This window comes from Macrotis lagotis, chromosome 8 (genome assembly GCF_037893015.1).
Source record: "Macrotis lagotis isolate mMagLag1 chromosome 8, bilby.v1.9.chrom.fasta, whole genome shotgun sequence".
Classification (NCBI taxonomy): domain Eukaryota; kingdom Metazoa; phylum Chordata; class Mammalia; order Peramelemorphia; family Peramelidae; genus Macrotis; species Macrotis lagotis.
The window spans coordinates 59,530,893-59,548,760 of NC_133665.1; the positions used below are offsets into that span (position 1 = coordinate 59,530,893).

General features: G+C 46.0%; 1 protein-coding gene across 2 annotated transcripts in view; it reads right to left on the reverse strand.

Moving 5' to 3' along the window:
- PKD1 (polycystin 1, transient receptor potential channel interacting) overlaps window positions 1–17,868 on the reverse strand; it is a 117,210-nt gene that overhangs the window by 35,932 nt on the left and 63,410 nt on the right. The window contains exons 4-16 of one of the 2 annotated variants that reach the window (XM_074197226.1): window positions 17,536–17,705; window positions 16,515–17,180; window positions 15,970–16,153; window positions 12,232–12,446; window positions 11,602–11,720; window positions 10,837–10,960; window positions 10,165–10,415; window positions 8,260–9,024; window positions 7,506–7,637; window positions 6,917–7,092; window positions 6,190–6,323; window positions 1,525–5,141; window positions 884–1,033 (exon numbers count right to left, since the gene is read on the reverse strand). In XM_074197226.1, coding sequence (XP_074053327.1) covers window positions 884–1,033; window positions 1,525–5,141; window positions 6,190–6,323; window positions 6,917–7,092; window positions 7,506–7,637; window positions 8,260–9,024; window positions 10,165–10,415; window positions 10,837–10,960; window positions 11,602–11,720; window positions 12,232–12,446; window positions 15,970–16,153; window positions 16,515–17,180; window positions 17,536–17,705 — 6,703 coding nt within the window. The other variant, XM_074197227.1, reaches the window with a different exon arrangement.

Here is a 17,868-nt window from a genome sequence, read left to right on the forward strand (position 1 = left end):
TTGCCCAAGTCATATGATTAAATAAGTATTAAGTGTCTGAATCTGGATTTGAACTCAGCCTCCTCCTGACTTCAGGACTAGTGGTCTATCCACTGCCCCAAACTCTGAGTTCTTTTCCAGTGAACAGAGAGCTAGGTGTAAAATCAGGAAGAGGTGAATTTGAATCTGGCCTCAGAATCTTAGTCCTTTCTAAGTGTGTGACCCTGGGCAAATCACTTCAGGTCTTCCTGCCTCAATTTCCTCAACTATAAAATGGAGATAAAACCACTTATCTCTCTGGGCTGATATGAAGATCAAAGGAGATCATAACTGTAAAGCCACAATATGCAATGTTTGGCAAAAAGTAAGCACTTTAGAAATGTTAGCAAAGTCTCATGAACCCACTCCTTTAAAGGAAATAATAGCAGTGCCAAGCCCAAATCAAAAGTCTTCTCTTTAATTGTCTACCTTTCAGGTCAACAGTCCCTTCCTTCTTTGTCATATAACTCAGTCCTTTGCTCATACTGAGCCTGAGCTGTGTTAAGAAAGAAGAAGAATCTGTCCCAGAGTCAAGGAGAGACAGCAGGAATATGCTTGTTTAAGCATGAGTTTGTATTTTTAAGGCACCATTAAAAAACAAGGATTTGGGGATTGTCCATGATTTGGGCTTACCCTTCTTCATTATCTGACAATATCATTTCCTCCCCTGACCATAAAGCATACTTCCCCAGACCTGTCCCCCTTCTTTCACTTTATCAGAGAGAGGTCACCACATTGGAAGATGTGGATGCACTTCTACATCCTGGACTTGGATCCTTTTTTTAGGTATGTTCACTCATCACTTGGATAGGGTTGCCAAGGAGTGTTGTCTCCCTGGAGAGGGGTCCTAAGTAGTTGTACCCACCGTCTGATTGGTCACCTCTTCCTTTCTCCCTGCCTTCCAGACAGTCAGGTTGAACGTATATTCGACGCCAGCCTCAAGCCGCTCCTTGGGAATGGTGATCATGCTGCTCCCCCGGGGACCAAAGTTTAAGGGACACACTCCAGGATGATTCTGTATAATACCAGATGGGATGGAAAAGGAAAGAGAGAAGTCATCAGTGAGACAACCCTGATCAAGAAGGAGAGGAGAGGAGAGGTCCTTCCATTTAGCTATCCTGTTAGAGAGGGAGATCTCTCAAGTGGTAGTAGCTGGTGTTTGCCTCAAGAGATGGTCATTCAGAAAATCCCCCTTCTCATTCTGACTCTATGTCCGGGGTGGGAGGGGGAATGAAAAGACTAACCTAGGGTCTCCTGTATAAAGTATTAACCAGCACCCACAAATTTTTAAGGGGTTTCTGGTGGGGAATAGACATTAAATTGGTTTCACATTGGTTATCTCACTTTTCCTGTTAGTCACTCTAGATACAGGGATATGTATATGGCAAACTATCCTAAACCATTGATAATGCCCTACCTGTTCCAATCACCACTGTCCTGTGGTCTCTGTTGCCTGTCCCATCCCCTGATCAGACTGAATAAAAATACCACAGAAGCTTGACTGACCTTGGAGGACGAGATACAGGCCCAGTGGAAGCTGAGGAGGGTCTGGTCACCATCCTCCAGGTTGGGGTCATAAGACTTGCCACCATCAAGTACTAGATCCCGGGTGTTGGACCAGACTCTATAGGAGCCACCTTCAATGATGGGCACAAGCCGGCCAGGTGTCACAGTCACATTGGCCTGAATGCTGCGTGAAAGGGGTGTATCTCCAAAGGATACCACAAACACAAAGCAGTAGTCACCCACAGCCAGGGCTAGCCGTGGCACAACCAACTGAGGTCTGCTCACATCCACACCAGGAAGTGGCACATGGGCAGAGCGCCTGTAATGTAAGCAGCTTGCTGCCCGGTATACCTGCCAGTGGTATTCAGTTTGGTAAGTAACACAGCCCCGTAAATTGATATGTGCCTCCAGGTAACTGCGCTGAGACCGACGCATCACCACCTGGGTAGGCAGGGCCACTTCAACCTCTGGCTCCTCACACTCCAGTACTCGTACCGTCACCGTGGTCTTAGTCACCAAGAAACTAACCAAGTTGGAGGCATTGACCTTTATGTTGTAATCCCCAGGGAGCAGGTAGGTGTGATTAGACAATGGTGTGGAAGTCACTTGGGTCTGGGACCCATCTCCAAAATCCCAGTGATAGAATACACGCCGGGGGCTTGGTGTTGTGGCCGCCTCAAATTGTGCTGATCGGTTTGTGAAGCAGCTTCCAGGGTGGAGATACACTGCTTGGATGAGGTCCTGAACCTCGATGGTCTTGGTAAGGTTGACACTGCCCAGGTCATTGAAGGCACGGACATGGATCTCAAGCTGGCCAGCTGCCACAGGGGTATAAGCTACCTCTCGGCCAGAGAGAATGACCAGAGAGTCACCCTGAACCTTCTGCAGGGAGAAATCCCAGGCGTATGAGACTCGTGATCCCCTCTGTACCCGGGCTGTAAAATTTCTCTCTCCACCTGTAGGTATACCTGGCTCACAGCAACCCACAATCTGTAGCCCACCAATGGCTTCCAGGACAGATATGCGTACCTGCACCTGCTCCCAGCTCACATGATTCTCTGCTTGCACAGTCACCATATAGTCACCCACTCTAGGGAAACTATGAGAGAAACTGGGCCCTCCCAGAGCTATGGTGACTCCCCCACTAATGAGGAGGCGGTAATTTACATCTGAACCCAAGGTCAGACGGATGCTGAAATAGACCCTTTCCCCTGGTTCAACCACCCTGCTGCTTGCCCAGAGCTCTAGACCCTGGATAGGATCCTCCACAGTGATGTTGCAGCTGGCTGTGGTCCAGCTAATAGCATTGGAAGCATTAAGATGGATGGAGAAAGTACCAGCATCAGGAAAGACATTAGCTATTCTTTGTCCACTTCGAGTGCTGTCTAACAACTCCCAGGACCAGCTTACATTGCTCCCATGTTCCAGATCTCCCCAGAAGTGAACAACAGAGCCTGAGACCACAAAACTGCTGCCTTTCTCCCCACACTCAACAGTGAGGCCAGCCACAGGTTCCTGCACATCCACATAAACTGTACTATTGACTGAGCCAAGTTGGTTCTTGGCTACAACAGTGACTGCCCACAATCCAGGGCTGGAGAATGAATGGATGACAAATAGTTCTGTGGTTACCATGGATACTCCCTCTTGCAGGAGCCAGGTATAGGTGATGCTGGTGCCACTAGATAGCACAGCACTGATGTTGATAGATGTATTCACAGCAGCAGGGTTGGGGGAAGCAGACACTGCTAATTGCCCCACGTTCTCCACAAACTCAAATGTCCTGTTGACTGTAGAACTTCCCAACATGTTGATGGCTTTTAACTGGACATGGTAAATGCCAGCCTCAGAGACAGTCAGTGGAAAGATCTTGCCTTGGGCAGTAAGGATGAGGCTACTCTCCTGCAACACTGCCCAACTGTAGGAGATGTTGGTACCATCTTTCACTACTGCCTGAAGTTGGAGGGTGTGATTAGTAGGGAAGCACTCATTGTCAGCCCCTCCCAGCATCTGTAGCCCCTCAATTTGCTGTAGCACATAAATGAAGATGCTGTCCTGCAGGGAACTGACCTCATTCTCTGCAGTGACAATGATGTTAAAGGTTCCTACAGAACGAAAAGTATAAGATATAGTGGAGGAGCCTGGGATGGGGGTGCAGCGATCACATAGGACCCAGGAATAGTGGACATCACTCCCTGCCTGCAGTGTGGTGCTGAAGCTCACAGAGCCATTCAAGGGCACAACTGTCCGGCTGGCATTGATGCTCAGACCCTGGACCCGCCTCTTGACTGTGACATTGAGCTGAGCTTCACTGCGACTCACATCATTCCAACCCACCACACTGACCGTGAAGCTGCCTGTGTGGTTGTAAGCATGAATGACCTGAAGGCCCTCTTGCCTCCGGCCATCCCCCAGGTCCCAGCTGTAGCTAGCTGGGCTCCCATTGCCCATAACTGAAAACAGGTAGGGTTGATTTAGCTCTAGCACATGAGAGCTGTTGACCTCAATGCTGGTGATGCCCATGGGTTCCTGCACCTCCACAAATGCTGTATCATTGTCCGAGGAGACATTGTTGGACACTGTCACTGTGACAAGGTAGATTCCAGGGACTTTGTAAGTGTAGCTCACTTCAGTGCCTCCTGAACGGGCAGAGTCATTGGCCCCAAAGTCCCAAGAGTAGTGGTAGAAAAATGGTGGAAAGGCCTGAACTTCAAGTTTGGCTTCCTCTCCAAGCCTCACAAATTGTCTTTCAGGTTGAAGGGTGATGTTGTTGACTTCAGGTTCCACACAGACACTGGTGAAGTAATGGGCCTTATTGACAAGACTGGACAGGACCAGTGACAGAGGGAAAATTCCACTGCGGGTGAAGTTGTGAGTCATTGTGGGATGGCCATGAACAGTGGCATTGGATGACCCATCCCCAAAAGTCCAGTCGAAGATATAGTCTGTGTAGTCCCCAGTCACATGGGCTGTTAACTGGACCTCAGGCTGCTCAGGGATACAGGATGAAGGCTCGATCTTTAGCACTTCCAGGACAAAAATGTGGATGGGGAGGACTTGGGAGATAGAGCTGACAGGGTTGGCTGCAGTTACCCTGATGGTGCAGTTCTCATCCTGTAAGTAGACATGTTGGACAGAAGCCTCTGGACCAGCCAGGACTGTGCCATCTCCCATATCAAAGGTCCATGTAATATTGTCTCCAGCATCCACCGAAGCATTGATGGTGACAGCCATGCCCTTTTCTGTGGCTACAACTGGACTCACTCGCAGTCCCTGAATCTCCTCAAATACTTGGACAGAGAGATGTGCCCTCACACTGCTCACAGTGTTGTTGACCATCAGGCTGATGTTATAAACTCCTCTGCTCACATAGGTATGACTGACTGCTGGTTCACTCTTCAGCACAACTGGGGAGCCATCCCCAAAGTCCCATGTGTACAGAACACCAGTTGAAGAGGGCAGGGGGTATGGGGTAAAAGTGATGGAGTGGCCAACCATCAGGGCTCCTCTGTCTGTCTCCACAGTGACATGGGGCAAGGAAGCCCGGACACTCAGAGGCACCTTTTGGGTCAGATTCTCAAAGGTATTATACACAAACACTGTGAGGTTATAATCACCTGAAAGAGACAAACAGGAGAAAGAGAAAAGTCAGTCAGTCAATCAATAAACATTCTTAAAAACCAACTGCTTGCATGTCAGACACCATATTAGGTTCTAGAGTTACAAAAACAAAAATGAAAACAGTTCCAGCCCTCAAGAAGCTCCCATTCTGGGACAGCTAGGAGGCACAGTGAACAGAGCACTGCCCTGGAGTCAGGAAGAACTGAGTTCAAAACCTGTATTGGATACATTAGGGAAAGATGTGTGATCCTGAGCAAGTCACTTAACCCTGATTTCCTCCAAAAGGAAACAAAAATGAATCATATTCTACTGGAAGAGGCAACATACTACAGTGGAAAGGGCACTGGCTCTGGGGGTAAAAGACTTGGATTCAAATCCCACTTCTGATACTTACTACCTGACTGACCTTGGGCAAATCACTTAACTTCCCTGGGTCTGAGTTTCCTTATCTGTAATATGAAGTAGTTGATCTATATAGCTTCTGAGTTCCTTTCTCACTCTTAATTCTATGATCTTATATGCAAATATAAGTACCTTAAAATTAAGCAAAAAAAAGAGGCAATTTTGAAGGTAAACACTAGCTGGGGGATGTCAGGAAAGACTTTTTTGTGAGAAATGGTACTTGAAATAAATTTGAAAGAAACTAAGGAGGGAAGAGACTGTGAAAAAAACACCAAGATGGGGAATGGAATATAATGTGTGAGGAGTAAGTGACCAATTATTACATCTAGCATTTCAGTAGAAGTCCTAAATACTGGAAATCACACTGGATTCAGAGGCACAGTACCCTTGCTCCTCATACTGTGGGAAAGTTTCTTCCTTAGGAGCTAACAGCAGCTCTGTAATTTCAGGAAGGACCATAGGTAGGGAACCAGACAAGAGAAACAAGAGATTTGTTCCATATCAAAGAACCCAGACAATCTGCAGTTCTGAAGGAGGAATCAAGGAGGAGTGAATCATTGATTTAGGGTATATGTCTATGGAGAATATAACAGGAAAATTGAAAGGAACGGGAAAACTCTTACCCCTGACTCCACTGCTCACCTGGGACATGGAAGGTATGAGTGACATTGTGTTCAATTAGCACTTGATGGACACCAGGTTCAGGAACCAGAAAGGACTCGTTGTATGGAGGTTTGAACTGACCACTCTCTTGCTCCCCATCCCCAAATGTCCACCTAGAGAAGGGAGAAGGGAGAAGGGAAGGGGTCAGGGAGTAAGCAAGTAGCTTGAAGCAAGAGTGGGGAGGTCAAGAGTATCAGCCAGGCCCATCATACAACTAATTGAGGGTAGGAAAGGCAACACCAACCACCTTCTGTCCCAGCAATCCAAGGGTCAATGACTGAAATTGAGATATGGCTTTGGAGAAGGTCCCCCTCCTCCAGGTCAGAGGGTAACCACTTCCATCCAGAGCAAAGGAAGGTGGAGAGTATTAAAATACTCACTTGGATCTGTGGATTTTATTCAGGCTGAACAGATTTCCCTGATCCTACTCCCCATCCCTCTGCAGTCTTTAATGGTACTGACTACAGATTTCCTAACTCTAGTTATATACAAATACAAAGAGGTATTTTCTCAGATCAATGCAGACTGTCCTGAATGTCCCCAGCCACAATTTTTTGCAGTAACTGCTCCAAAGCACTGTGTCCATCTTGCCAGCAAGGAAACTGAGGTTCAGGATAACACAGAGGCTGAGCTGGAATGGGAACCCAAGTACACTTATTTCCAGTCCCTATTTCCATGCCAAGTCTGGCTATGGGGAAAGACTCACAGGAAAGTTGCTTCCACAGCTGAGTCCACTTGAACACTGGCACCAAGTTGCAGTGTAGTGTTCTGGGGAATGATGGCTGGAACCTCCGACACCACCAGGTCTCTCATCTTATTCATCTTCTCCACTGTGACATTGTAGTTCACGGTGACATTACTCACATGATTGGAGGCTGTCAGCTGTAGGACACAGATAGGGGCTGGGACCAGAGACCTTGAACCAGGTTCTCAGAGGGGAAGCAGGGGAAAGTAATAGAAAAAGAAGCCAGATAGGAATTCAAAGACAGAGCAGCACATACAGAGGAATAGAAGGTTAGAGGCAGATGGTTGGAGGAAGACCCACAGAGTCCCTCTCCTCCTCCCCCTTCCCTCTCCCAACACTCCCAACCAACTCACTCACCCTTAGGTTTTTCAGGACCCTTCAGGAACAGAAGCAAAGCAGAAAAAAAAGGCAGAGGTGAGATCACAGGAAGCAGTTGCTACATCAGCCTGTCCTGCCTAGGAAGCAGGGATGCCCAGGCCCAGAGCAGCCAGCCGGCCTCTCTCTAAAGCCCAGGAAATGGACAAGGGGCCAGGACCCTATTTCTATTTACCGAGAGCTTAAAGACGGCAGCACTCTGGTAGATGACATTGAAGACAATATTGTAGAAGGTCAGAGACTGTTTGTCATCAATGGTCCACTTAAAGACGACATCGGAGCCAGCATCAACTACAGGGCTATATCTCTGGAATGAAGGATAAAAGTCATATTTCCCATGTTCCCAAGTTGAGGGCAGCCAACCAAAGACCCCTCCAGCCAAAATGGGACAGGAAGGGCATAAGGGAATCCCAGACTATACCTAATTAAGGCTCTTTAAACCAATCCCAATACCTCATAATTCCTCCTGGGTTAGTAAAAACTGTGAGGACTTTCATTCATTCAATTAATTTCACTCATTCAACAAGTATTTTATTATACATCTATTGTTTGCTCTGAAGATACAAAGTCAAAAATGAAACAATACTTGCAGATATATCACTCAACTACAGATTTCCAATACCAGTGCGTGTAGTTGTTTCTATAAACTGCCTAATGGGCTGGAGTTCTTCTCCTACCTGCCCTTCCCACCGATACCATCCAGTTAGTTTATAATTGTGGTTAGGAAAAAATGGCCCCACTTAGGACCAGTTAAGCTTATTGCCCAAGATTCTAGACCTTAAATCAGGGTATCCAGGGACTAAGGCAACTGTTATTTCCAATCCCCTGAGGACAAAAAGAAAAATCCTTTTAAGTGCTTGCTATTTATATCCAAGGAAACCTCTGAGCCCTGATTTCTACTCACCACTTTCTGAGTGATTTCTACTCACCACCAGGATGCTCTGCAATACTCGGGTCTGGGGATTTGGGGTGGCACTGAGTCCCCGGATAGGCTCCTCAGCCTTCACCTGGATGCTGATGTTCTCATGGCTCACACTGTTCTCTGCCACAATCTCCACCAGGTTTTCTTCCTCCCCAAGACCATCAAGTTCAAGTAAAGCAAACCAGGTGTCATTGGTTTCCCGGATACAGTCTGCTGTGGACTGGGCTACACTAGGAGGGCAAGAGGCTTCAAAGGGCACACTCTGATTGCTGCCCAGTCGACTAGCTGTGGAATTGACCCCCGAGCTGATCTTCAGCACTAGGTAAGTCCAGTTGGTAGAAACATAGAATCGACCACCCTGGAGGGGAGGATGAATGACTCTGAGGCCCACCACAGGTGACAGCACATTGAAGCTACAGGACAGATTATGGCTGGACACACCATTGTCCACAGAAGCTCGAACCACATAGTGTCCAAGCAGCTGTAGTCCAGGGTTAGAGGGCTGGCCAAGGAGACGGGTCACCTGTTCAGTAGCAAAGAGCAGACGCAGGGCACAAGTAGAGCCATTCAGGGAAGGCACCCCAGAGAGATGAGCAGGCAAGTTGGGCAGCCAAGTTGAGACATTGGCACTTAAACACTCAGGCTGGAGATTTGGGTGGGAATATGTTTCATGATGGGGCAGACAGCGTAGGAGAGCACCTGGGCCTGCATCATGTTGGATACTGAAGAGGTCCCCAGGAAGCAAGGAGATATTCTTGCTGCTGAAGTTCATCTGGAGTGGAGAGCAGCCCATTAGATATGCCAACCTTCCCTACCACTGATTTCTGGTAAACACTGACCAGGATGTTTAAGGGAGTTAGGCAGAACCTTCCTTAAAACAAAAGAAAAGGGGCAGCTAGCTGATATAGTGGATAGAGCACTGGCCTAAATTCAGAACCAGGCTCAGGCACTTGACTTGCTGTGTGACCCTGGGCAAGTCATTTGACCTCAATTGCCTCAAAAAAAAAGATACAAAAGGAAGCATAAAATGACTAGGAGAAACTTCAGTCCTATTGCCCTGATATTGCCCTGAAGGGGAATGAAAACAGACAAAGCCTCTCCACTGACCGTATGTCTTCATTGCCATCCCAATCAGGGTTTTTTCCCTGGGGATGTGGAATAAGGATAGTCTGTTATCTCTAATGTAGGAGCTCTTTAAATTTTTGGTGTCCTGGACACCTTTGATAGTTTGGAAAAACCTATGAAATTCTTCTCATAATAATACTTTTCAAAATACAAAATAAAATACATAGGATTATGAAGAAAACTAATTATACAGTTTATATATGTATATATATGTAATACACTTATCCTTATATCCATATATTTACATGAAACAGTGTATTTTTTAAAAAATCTTGACTTTAACCAAATAGTACCAGAAATGCTTTTGCACATTTATCTGGCTTTTTGTTATTTTTGTTTTTCTTTGCCATGTTTACATGGTTGTTGTCAGCATGTATATTGCTAATTGGATCCTGTTTCTTATTCCCTGTACCCCTTCATGTAAGGCTCCATGTTCTTCAAAGTATCACTGTCACATAGTCATATATAGTTTGCTCAGCTGATTCCCTAATGCTTGGGCACAAGGGTGGTTTCCAGGGTTTTTGTTCTTGTGAATTGTATTTAAAAGAAGCAGATGTCCTCCCACCTCACCACCACTCCCCTCTTATCACAAATATTCTCAGGGTTGAAAAAAAATTTTTTAAACTGAGTTCACAGATCCCAGATTTAGAATCCATGCTTTAACAGGATAGTTCCCCAAGGACAATCTGAAGGAAAGAGCATTCTTCTCTCCCTTCCTCCTCTTTCCCCTTCCCTCTTCTGTTCTCCACAATCCCTGGGGCCCAAGTTTAGAGCTGGGGATACATACTGAGTACTGGGAGGAAGGGCCTGCTGGAATAGAGAAGAGGAACTCCTTCCAAAGTGAGTAGTAGCTGGACCAGTGGTTGTCTTGTTCAGGTGAAGAATCATTAACACAAGGTGATATACTGCAAGGACTGTCCAGGGGCAAGCACACATTTGCCAAGGGACACCAGTGTTCCCCAGCCAAGCACTCAAGGGGAACCCATGTTTGGTTGTCTAAAGGTAGGCATGAATGTTGGCTGGTGTTCCCTGGGAGACCTAGAAAGAGAACAAGAAGGTGGGATGAGACTGAGGGCCCATTTGCCCTAAAAAGAAAATTCCAGGCATGCACAATGAACACTTCTACCCTACTCTCAAGAAGATAAAGTGCTTAATATCTTTCTCTAACAATGAACAGAGAAGACCCAGTCTCAGCACAGACCAAGAAAACAAGAAACATGGAAAAATCCATACATACATACAAAAATTCTAACATACTCTTTCTCGAGGAGGTTGGGTTGGTCTCATCTCTTCCCTGTTTCTGGATAGACAAACACTACTATTTTTTTTAACAGTTGAGTCTAATTCATAGGCTCTGGCCATGCAGAGGTCTAATCTCTAAATCCCTTCCCTAGGTAGCCATGCTCTCCCCCCATCCATTTTCCCTGTGCCAAACTATGAAAATATGACAGTATCTTACCTTCTTCCACAGGACGATACACATGAAACCTCATTTGTACAGGCTGTGTCAGGTTCTGGGTCCCAAACTCAGCAGCAGTTAGAAAACCCTTATGTTGCAGCATCAGGCCAGGAAAAATCATCACCTGTAGAGTGAGGAAAATAGTTCTCAACCTTATCTTGCCAATCTGGATCAAATGGTCCAGTATGCTGAGGACTCTGTTCAGTGCTGGCAGGGGAGAGAAAAGAGGATTTTTACTCTTGGAGAGACCCTTGGACAATGGGGGGAAAGGGAGAATTTCTGACCTTAGGAAACTTCCAGTCTAAGAAGAAACACTGCCCTTGTTGAAAGGGTGTCCCCAGTATGTTGGAATATAGCTCGTCCTTGTCTTTGGGGGGAGAGGAGAGTTCCAAATCTGACAGGACAGAGACATCTTAGTCTTTAAGGAGCCCCAAATCTGACAAGAAACACAATCCCATCCTTGGGGAGCACCCAATTTGATGGGGAAAATGTGCTTCCAGTCTCTCTGGGAGATGAGGGAGGTCTCAAGAATTTTCCATTTGCATAGGGAAGGAAGGGCTCCCAGCCCTTAAGGAAGGGATCCTTAACATAATTGGAAAGAGAAGGTGCAAACCTAGTAAAAAGAACTAAGAAGGGAATCAACAAATGCCTAGGGATAGGGGAAGGGGATGAATGGTGGAGGTCAATCAGATGAAGCTTCCTGGAGAGGGCAAGTTTTCAAAAGGATTGGCAAAAAGGTTTTAAGAGGCAGAAGCTCCATGTTACCTCCACAGTCTCATGACCTGGGGCAGAGAGGACATCCTGCTCCTCCACAGGAACTATGGGTCCTGATAGATCCCAGCTGACATCACCCACAAAGAAATTCTCTGCATTAGACACAGCCCCTAGTGAGGAGAAGAGACTGATGACTTTGGTACTCTTGAGGGTCAGAAAGAAGACTCTGGCCTTGAAGCAGAGGAAGGAATTAGTTTGAATGACCAGAGAGAAGTTAAGGTTTGTGTTTAATTTTGATTTCTTTTTCTGTGTTTGTGGGTGTGTTGGAAGAAGCTGAGGGTAATAGTAGTGTAGGCAAGAACAGACAAGTACACTTGCTATTCAACAGCCTCAGACCTCTCCAATCTTCCCATTTCCACAACTTGGCTTTAGGTCAGCCATTTGTCCATGGATAACAATTGGGTTAAGTGAGTGGTCCCAGCTCCCAAAGTGGGATTTGAGAGCTGTGAGGGACCTAGGGAAGTGAGTATGGGGTCTAAGAAAGGTTCTATGCTGACAGGCTGCCTTGGACTTGGACACTGGGTTGCTCTTGGATGCCAGAGAGCTTACCCCTTGAGGGGTGTGTGTGTGTGTGTGTGTGTGTGTGTATTGTGCCCCCCCCCGCCTCCCGAGACTGAATACCTGTGGGTTGGAACTCGCACACATAGCTGTGGGTGGCCGTACAGAGGTCGGTATTGCACTGACCAGCGGGGCCCAAGCGCACACAGTGCTCAGCATTGGCAGGGTGGGGCTCTCCAGGCAGCCAGTTCTGACAACTCTCCAGGCTGAAGGCCTCTCCATGGGGTGGCACCCCAGGATCCGTCAAGGCCGTGAAGCCAATCCATACATCGAGGCTCCTGTCAATAGTCAGGATCCACTTAGCTATAGCTCCAGTGACATTTAAGACAGGGGGATGGTGAGAAGCCACTAGCCCCAAGAAACAAGGTTCTCCTGTCCACAAGTACAGGAAAACAACTCTTTCTACATAGGCAGAGCAGGACATTATGATGGGGGGGGGGGGAATTAGCTTTTCTTTAGTGTCAATTCATGTCCAAGGATAGAATCTTTGTCTCTGCTAAGCCTCAGACTCATGGCCTGAGTAAGAAGCCCACACTGTAAAAATAGTCATTAGTTTAAGGGCAAAGTCTTTATATAGTCCCTACATAGTCCAAATAGAGTTGATATAGCATGGTGTATATCTCCAGAATTAATGCTTATGGGGTGTATGAATTTTGTGTACCCAGAATCCAAATCATGGCCAGCCTTCTTCCTTCATATAACTTCCCTGTCCCCTAGCAGTCAAGTCCTTATTACTCCTCTCCAAGTGTCTTCTCCTAGCTAGCACTCCCTGCCACACCACATCATGATGGGCGTGTGCATGAATCCAAGGGAAGATAATCCTTCTTTCCTCCATCCTTCCCTGATCCAGACCCATAACTGAAGAATTATAGTATGGACTGAGGATAAACAGCTCAGCTCTGGACTGAACTGTGGTCCCAGGGTCTTTTTTCAGCACCTCCCATGAAGTCACCCATGCAAGGTTCCCTTCTGTCTTTGGGGTTTGAAAGCCTCTCTGTGACCTGATGGTAAGAAAAGCATCACCAAGAAATAAATGGACATATACATGCCCCAATTGGCTTTTAGATAATAACTTTGTTCTCTCTCTCTCTCTGTCTCTCAAGAAAAACAGTCAGAAAGAAACCAAGCAGACACTTTAAGAGATCTACTAGTCTCTTGCTAATGGGAATCACATTTCTGCATCATTTCCTCAAGAAATCTGAAGGCTTCAAAAATGGGTGACTCTGAGTATGTCTTTTCAGATAGGAATGATCACACCTGCCTTCATCAAGACTTGTTTAAGAGGGTCCGACCAAGGGTACAGGGCCCAAGGCAGGAGAAATCAGGAAGGTTCAGGCATGCAGTCCTACAGATCATGCAAGTACTCAATATAGAGGTTGGTATAAAGAAACATTGTAGCCAAGACAGTTTTGCCCCTTCGTGGATACAAATGCAAGCTCATCAGATATTTAAGATTAAAAGGTTAGGGTATGAATTAATTGAGAATATTAAGTGTGAGGTTGGGATGGGTCAGGGGCATCAGAGAATTCCAGGGACTGTTCCATTTTGCCCTGTACATCTGGGAAACAGATTCTCCAACTGGGTGGTGATGGAGGAGGGGCATGAAGACCAGGGAGGGGCCACTGGGAAACACCCCTCCACCCCCACATCTGGGCCATTCCGTGTGCTTTCCTAGACATGTTTATAAAAGCCGCCCCTGGCCAACATCTGCATCTGGTAGTGTTGACAAGAGCAAGCCATCAGGCCGGAAGAGTTCTTCTCCTCCCCAGGGCCAGTGCAATAATAGCCCTGTCATGGCAGTTGGCCAACTGGACAGAACCACCTCCGGACCAAGCTACCCAGTCCAGCTGACCCCTCCTATTCTCCTTCTCCTCTTCCACCTCAGCTCTCACTCACATCCTTTTTCGCTCTTTGACTTCTTCAGTGGGCATTTGCAAAAGTTGACTACATGTAAGGAGATCCAGTGTAAACATATCTTATGTCCTGTTTCCTTGCCCCTTTGGGCTTTAGGGAAATCCTCACTAGCAATTCCTTACTATCCTTTTTTTCCAGCAGCCCCTCAATTATCCATACTTCAGACCAGATATATTTTGGATAATTCAAATAGCATGTCTACAGGTTTGGGGGTAGTGATTTGTTTTAAATTTTATTTTATTTTCAGGTCCAAATTTTCTCCCTCCTCACTGCTCCCCTCATCCTCATGAGAAAATAAGGAAACAAAGCCTATTACAAATATATATAATTAAGCAAAAGAAATTTTAGCATTAGCTATCTCTCTCTCTTCTCTTTCTCCATCTCTGTCTGTATACACATAAGCACACACATATTTGGACACACACATATACAAATATATAGCATATATTTTTGGACATGGCCTTGTATTTGTATATTTGTAGAATATATGTGTACAAACATGAAAATATGCCTCAGTCTACACTCTGAGTCAATCCACTCTATGAGTTCTCTAGAACTGTGGCTAGTCATTGTGTTGATCAGAGTTCATATACATCTTTCCAGTGATCCAAGATTATTCCAAAGGACCCATGGTGAAAAAATGCTTTCCACTTTCAAAGAGAAAATTGATGATCTCTTAAGTATAGATTGAAGCATCCTTTTTGTTAAAAACAAACTTTCGGGAGTGGCTAGGTGGCACAGTGGATAGAGCACTGGCCCTGGAGTCAGGAGTACCTGAGTTCAAATCCAGCCCCAGACACTTAATAATTACCAAGCTGTGTGGCCTTGGGCAAGCCACTTAATCCCATTTGCCTTGCTAAAACCTAAACAATACAAAACAAAAAAAAAAACCCTTTGCCTGGGGTTTGTGTGTGTGTTTTCTTTTGTAACATAGCTAATATGTAACTATGTTTTGCATGATTTCATACGTATAATTAATATCATTACTGTTTGCTTTTTTCCAGGAATGGGAAAGAGAAAATCTGGAACTCAAAAACTTTAAAAAATGAATGTTAAAAAACTTTTTACATATAATTGGGAAATATTTAACCAAATAAAAATTTTTAAATAGAATTTCTAAATCTTTCAAAATTGTGTTATTGTTATCTTAGAGAACATCTTCTAAGTCCTAATTCTGCCTAGCTCAAATACATAATGCTCATATCTGAGCAGTGGCTAGGCACACACTGCCTGCATGATGTGGAAAAGGCATGGTGAAGATATTAAGGGCATGCAAAAGTGGTTCCCTAATTTTTCAAAGTCTATTCACTAAAATCTTTCTTTGATGCTGCTAGTGGTAGGGAACTGACTTTGGGTTCTTTTGGAGGTTATGCCAATGGGACACAGGCTCTACCAAGTTAGTAAAACTCTAAATATGATTCCACTAACTGCCTGCGGTTTGAAGATAAACCCAGCTGTGTTCAAAAAGCATCATGACCCAGTTGACAACAGGGTGATGTATAGTTTTGGTTTTGCAACATTGGGGCCACAATCTATGTCACTGGAGGGAATACCCACACTGATGAACCAATGGCTTCTGTTTATCTATGGTCAAGTGAGGAGGCCACAACTGAGAGACTGTGATGGCTCCAGCTTACCTCTAGGACTTCATCCTCTCTCTTTAGCTCTTGGTGGGAAGGGGGCAGGGAGCTGAGAGTTGAATGCCTATATTTATGGAGTTCCTGCCAGATTTGAGACATGGAGTTCTAAAAGCTAAAGATCTTTAGACTTATTCTAACACTTCCTCTAGACTTCTAGGTAATAAAGATCCCATCTCTGGTGAGGAAACCAGTCCAAGTAGATTCTTTGTATCCTGCCTCTACCAGTTAGAGAGAATATTGCCCTTACCTGGTGACTTGGGAGACCAGGAAGCGTTGGATCTCAGGGCTGCCCACAATGGCCAGGTCTCCCCCTCCCCAGGCTTGGCAGTGCCTCTGGGCCTGGAGCCATGAAGCCTTCTCCACTACCAAGCGATAACAATGACCATTCCCAGGGAAGATCTCAGTGCTTGAGGGGCACAGAGGGTGGACCACTGTAAAAGAGGGTAAGGAGAAAAAGAGTAAGGGTTTCTCTTGAGGAAACCTGGTAAGACCCCACTGAAGCAGGGACCAAAACTCCTGGGCATTTTGCTTTGTAACCTGACCTCCTCTATGGAGTTGGACCCAGACAAGAAGGGTCAGGGTCTGGGACATGAAGACACCTTCCTGGCTGTTCCATGATATTTAGTAAGACCATGGTGAAGAGGGAACTAGGTTATGCAGACCAAGAAGCTAGGATGTAGGAATACTAGCAGAATTAGTGTATTACCTTTCCTCAGATCACACCCTAGGGCCCTGGGAGGAGTAAAGTTGAACAGAAAGAACATAAAGGGGCACTATTTCCATGAGACTGACCTCGGGCAGGCTGCTCACTCTCTGCCAGAATGCTGAAGATGGCACTGAGCCCAGAGCCCCCTCGATTCCGGATATCAAATTCAAGGCTTTCGTTACTTTGTAGCCAAGATGGGCACAGCAGCTCTAGTTCTGTGGGCACAGCCTCTATCTGTACCTCTGTCCACAACAAGGCTGTGTTTGCTTCTAAGGTCAGAAGAGCAGTCACATTATAGTGACCATGGAAAATAAATTGGTGAGATGCAGTAGGGCCAGTAATCAATGCCAAGGAGCCATCCCCGAAGTCCCAGTGCAAGTTGTTGGCAGGAAGTAGGGTGGTTACATTGAAGGTCACAGGGTGGCCAGCAGGCTGGGGGACTCGGGGTCCCCAGAGGGAGGCTCCTGAAGAGGCAGGGAAGACATTGTGGAGAAGAATGGGTACCCGGCATCCAACAGGAGATGCTGTATGTCCAGGACAGAAGAGGAGGCAACTGGAGGAAGCATTAGGAGAGCGTGCTATACCGCAGAAGCAGCTGCCCTCCTCTGAGAGACCTCCATACTCCTGACCAAGGGAAAAACAGAAAGCACTACAGATGTTCTGGGCCAGGACACCATCATGAGTGGCAGAGAAGATAACTACAGTCATAGTGCTTGAGCTGTTGTCTTGGAGGCAGGCAATGTACTCCTCATCTGTCAGAGACAAGGAAACACATGGTGTGAGGGTCTGGTGTTTCCTTCCCCGGTGAAGCCTTTCTTGATTTTCCTTCCCCCCATCCATATTGTTTTGGACCACTTCTTAATTTAAGGACTTAATTTATCCTATCTTAATTTGCACTTGTTTCTTCATGACTTTTTCAGTCTTCATTTTCCTGTCTCTGACCTATATTTCCCACATCAAAAGATCCCCAAAGTGGGGACTAGCTCTCCTTCCTCCTGTCTTTCCCCCGACAAGGTCTAGAAAAGAATTCTGTCTGAAAGGAAATGCAGCATATGGTGTCAACTGATCCATCCAAGAAGCCTAACCCTTCCCCATAGTCCTACTCACCACAGGTGTCATCAGAAAATGAGATGCTGAGGATAGGGACATCTGCCAAGGATGGGGGCTCAGCACACCGAGCTTCCCTCAGTTGAACCACACTGACCTTCTGCTCATCCAACCATCTGGGTAACCAGGACAGGTTGCAGTCACAGATGAATGGATTCAAACTCAAGTTTCTGCCCAAGGAGGAAGGATGGGGAACAGGAGAACCTCAGACAAAGAGGAAATGAGGCAAAGGCAACCTAATTCAATTTTTAGTCCACACTTGAGGGAAAATGAGAAGAGGGCTTATTTGAAGTTTCTTAGGAATTAGGATTCCATGACTTCCCTTGTGCAGTC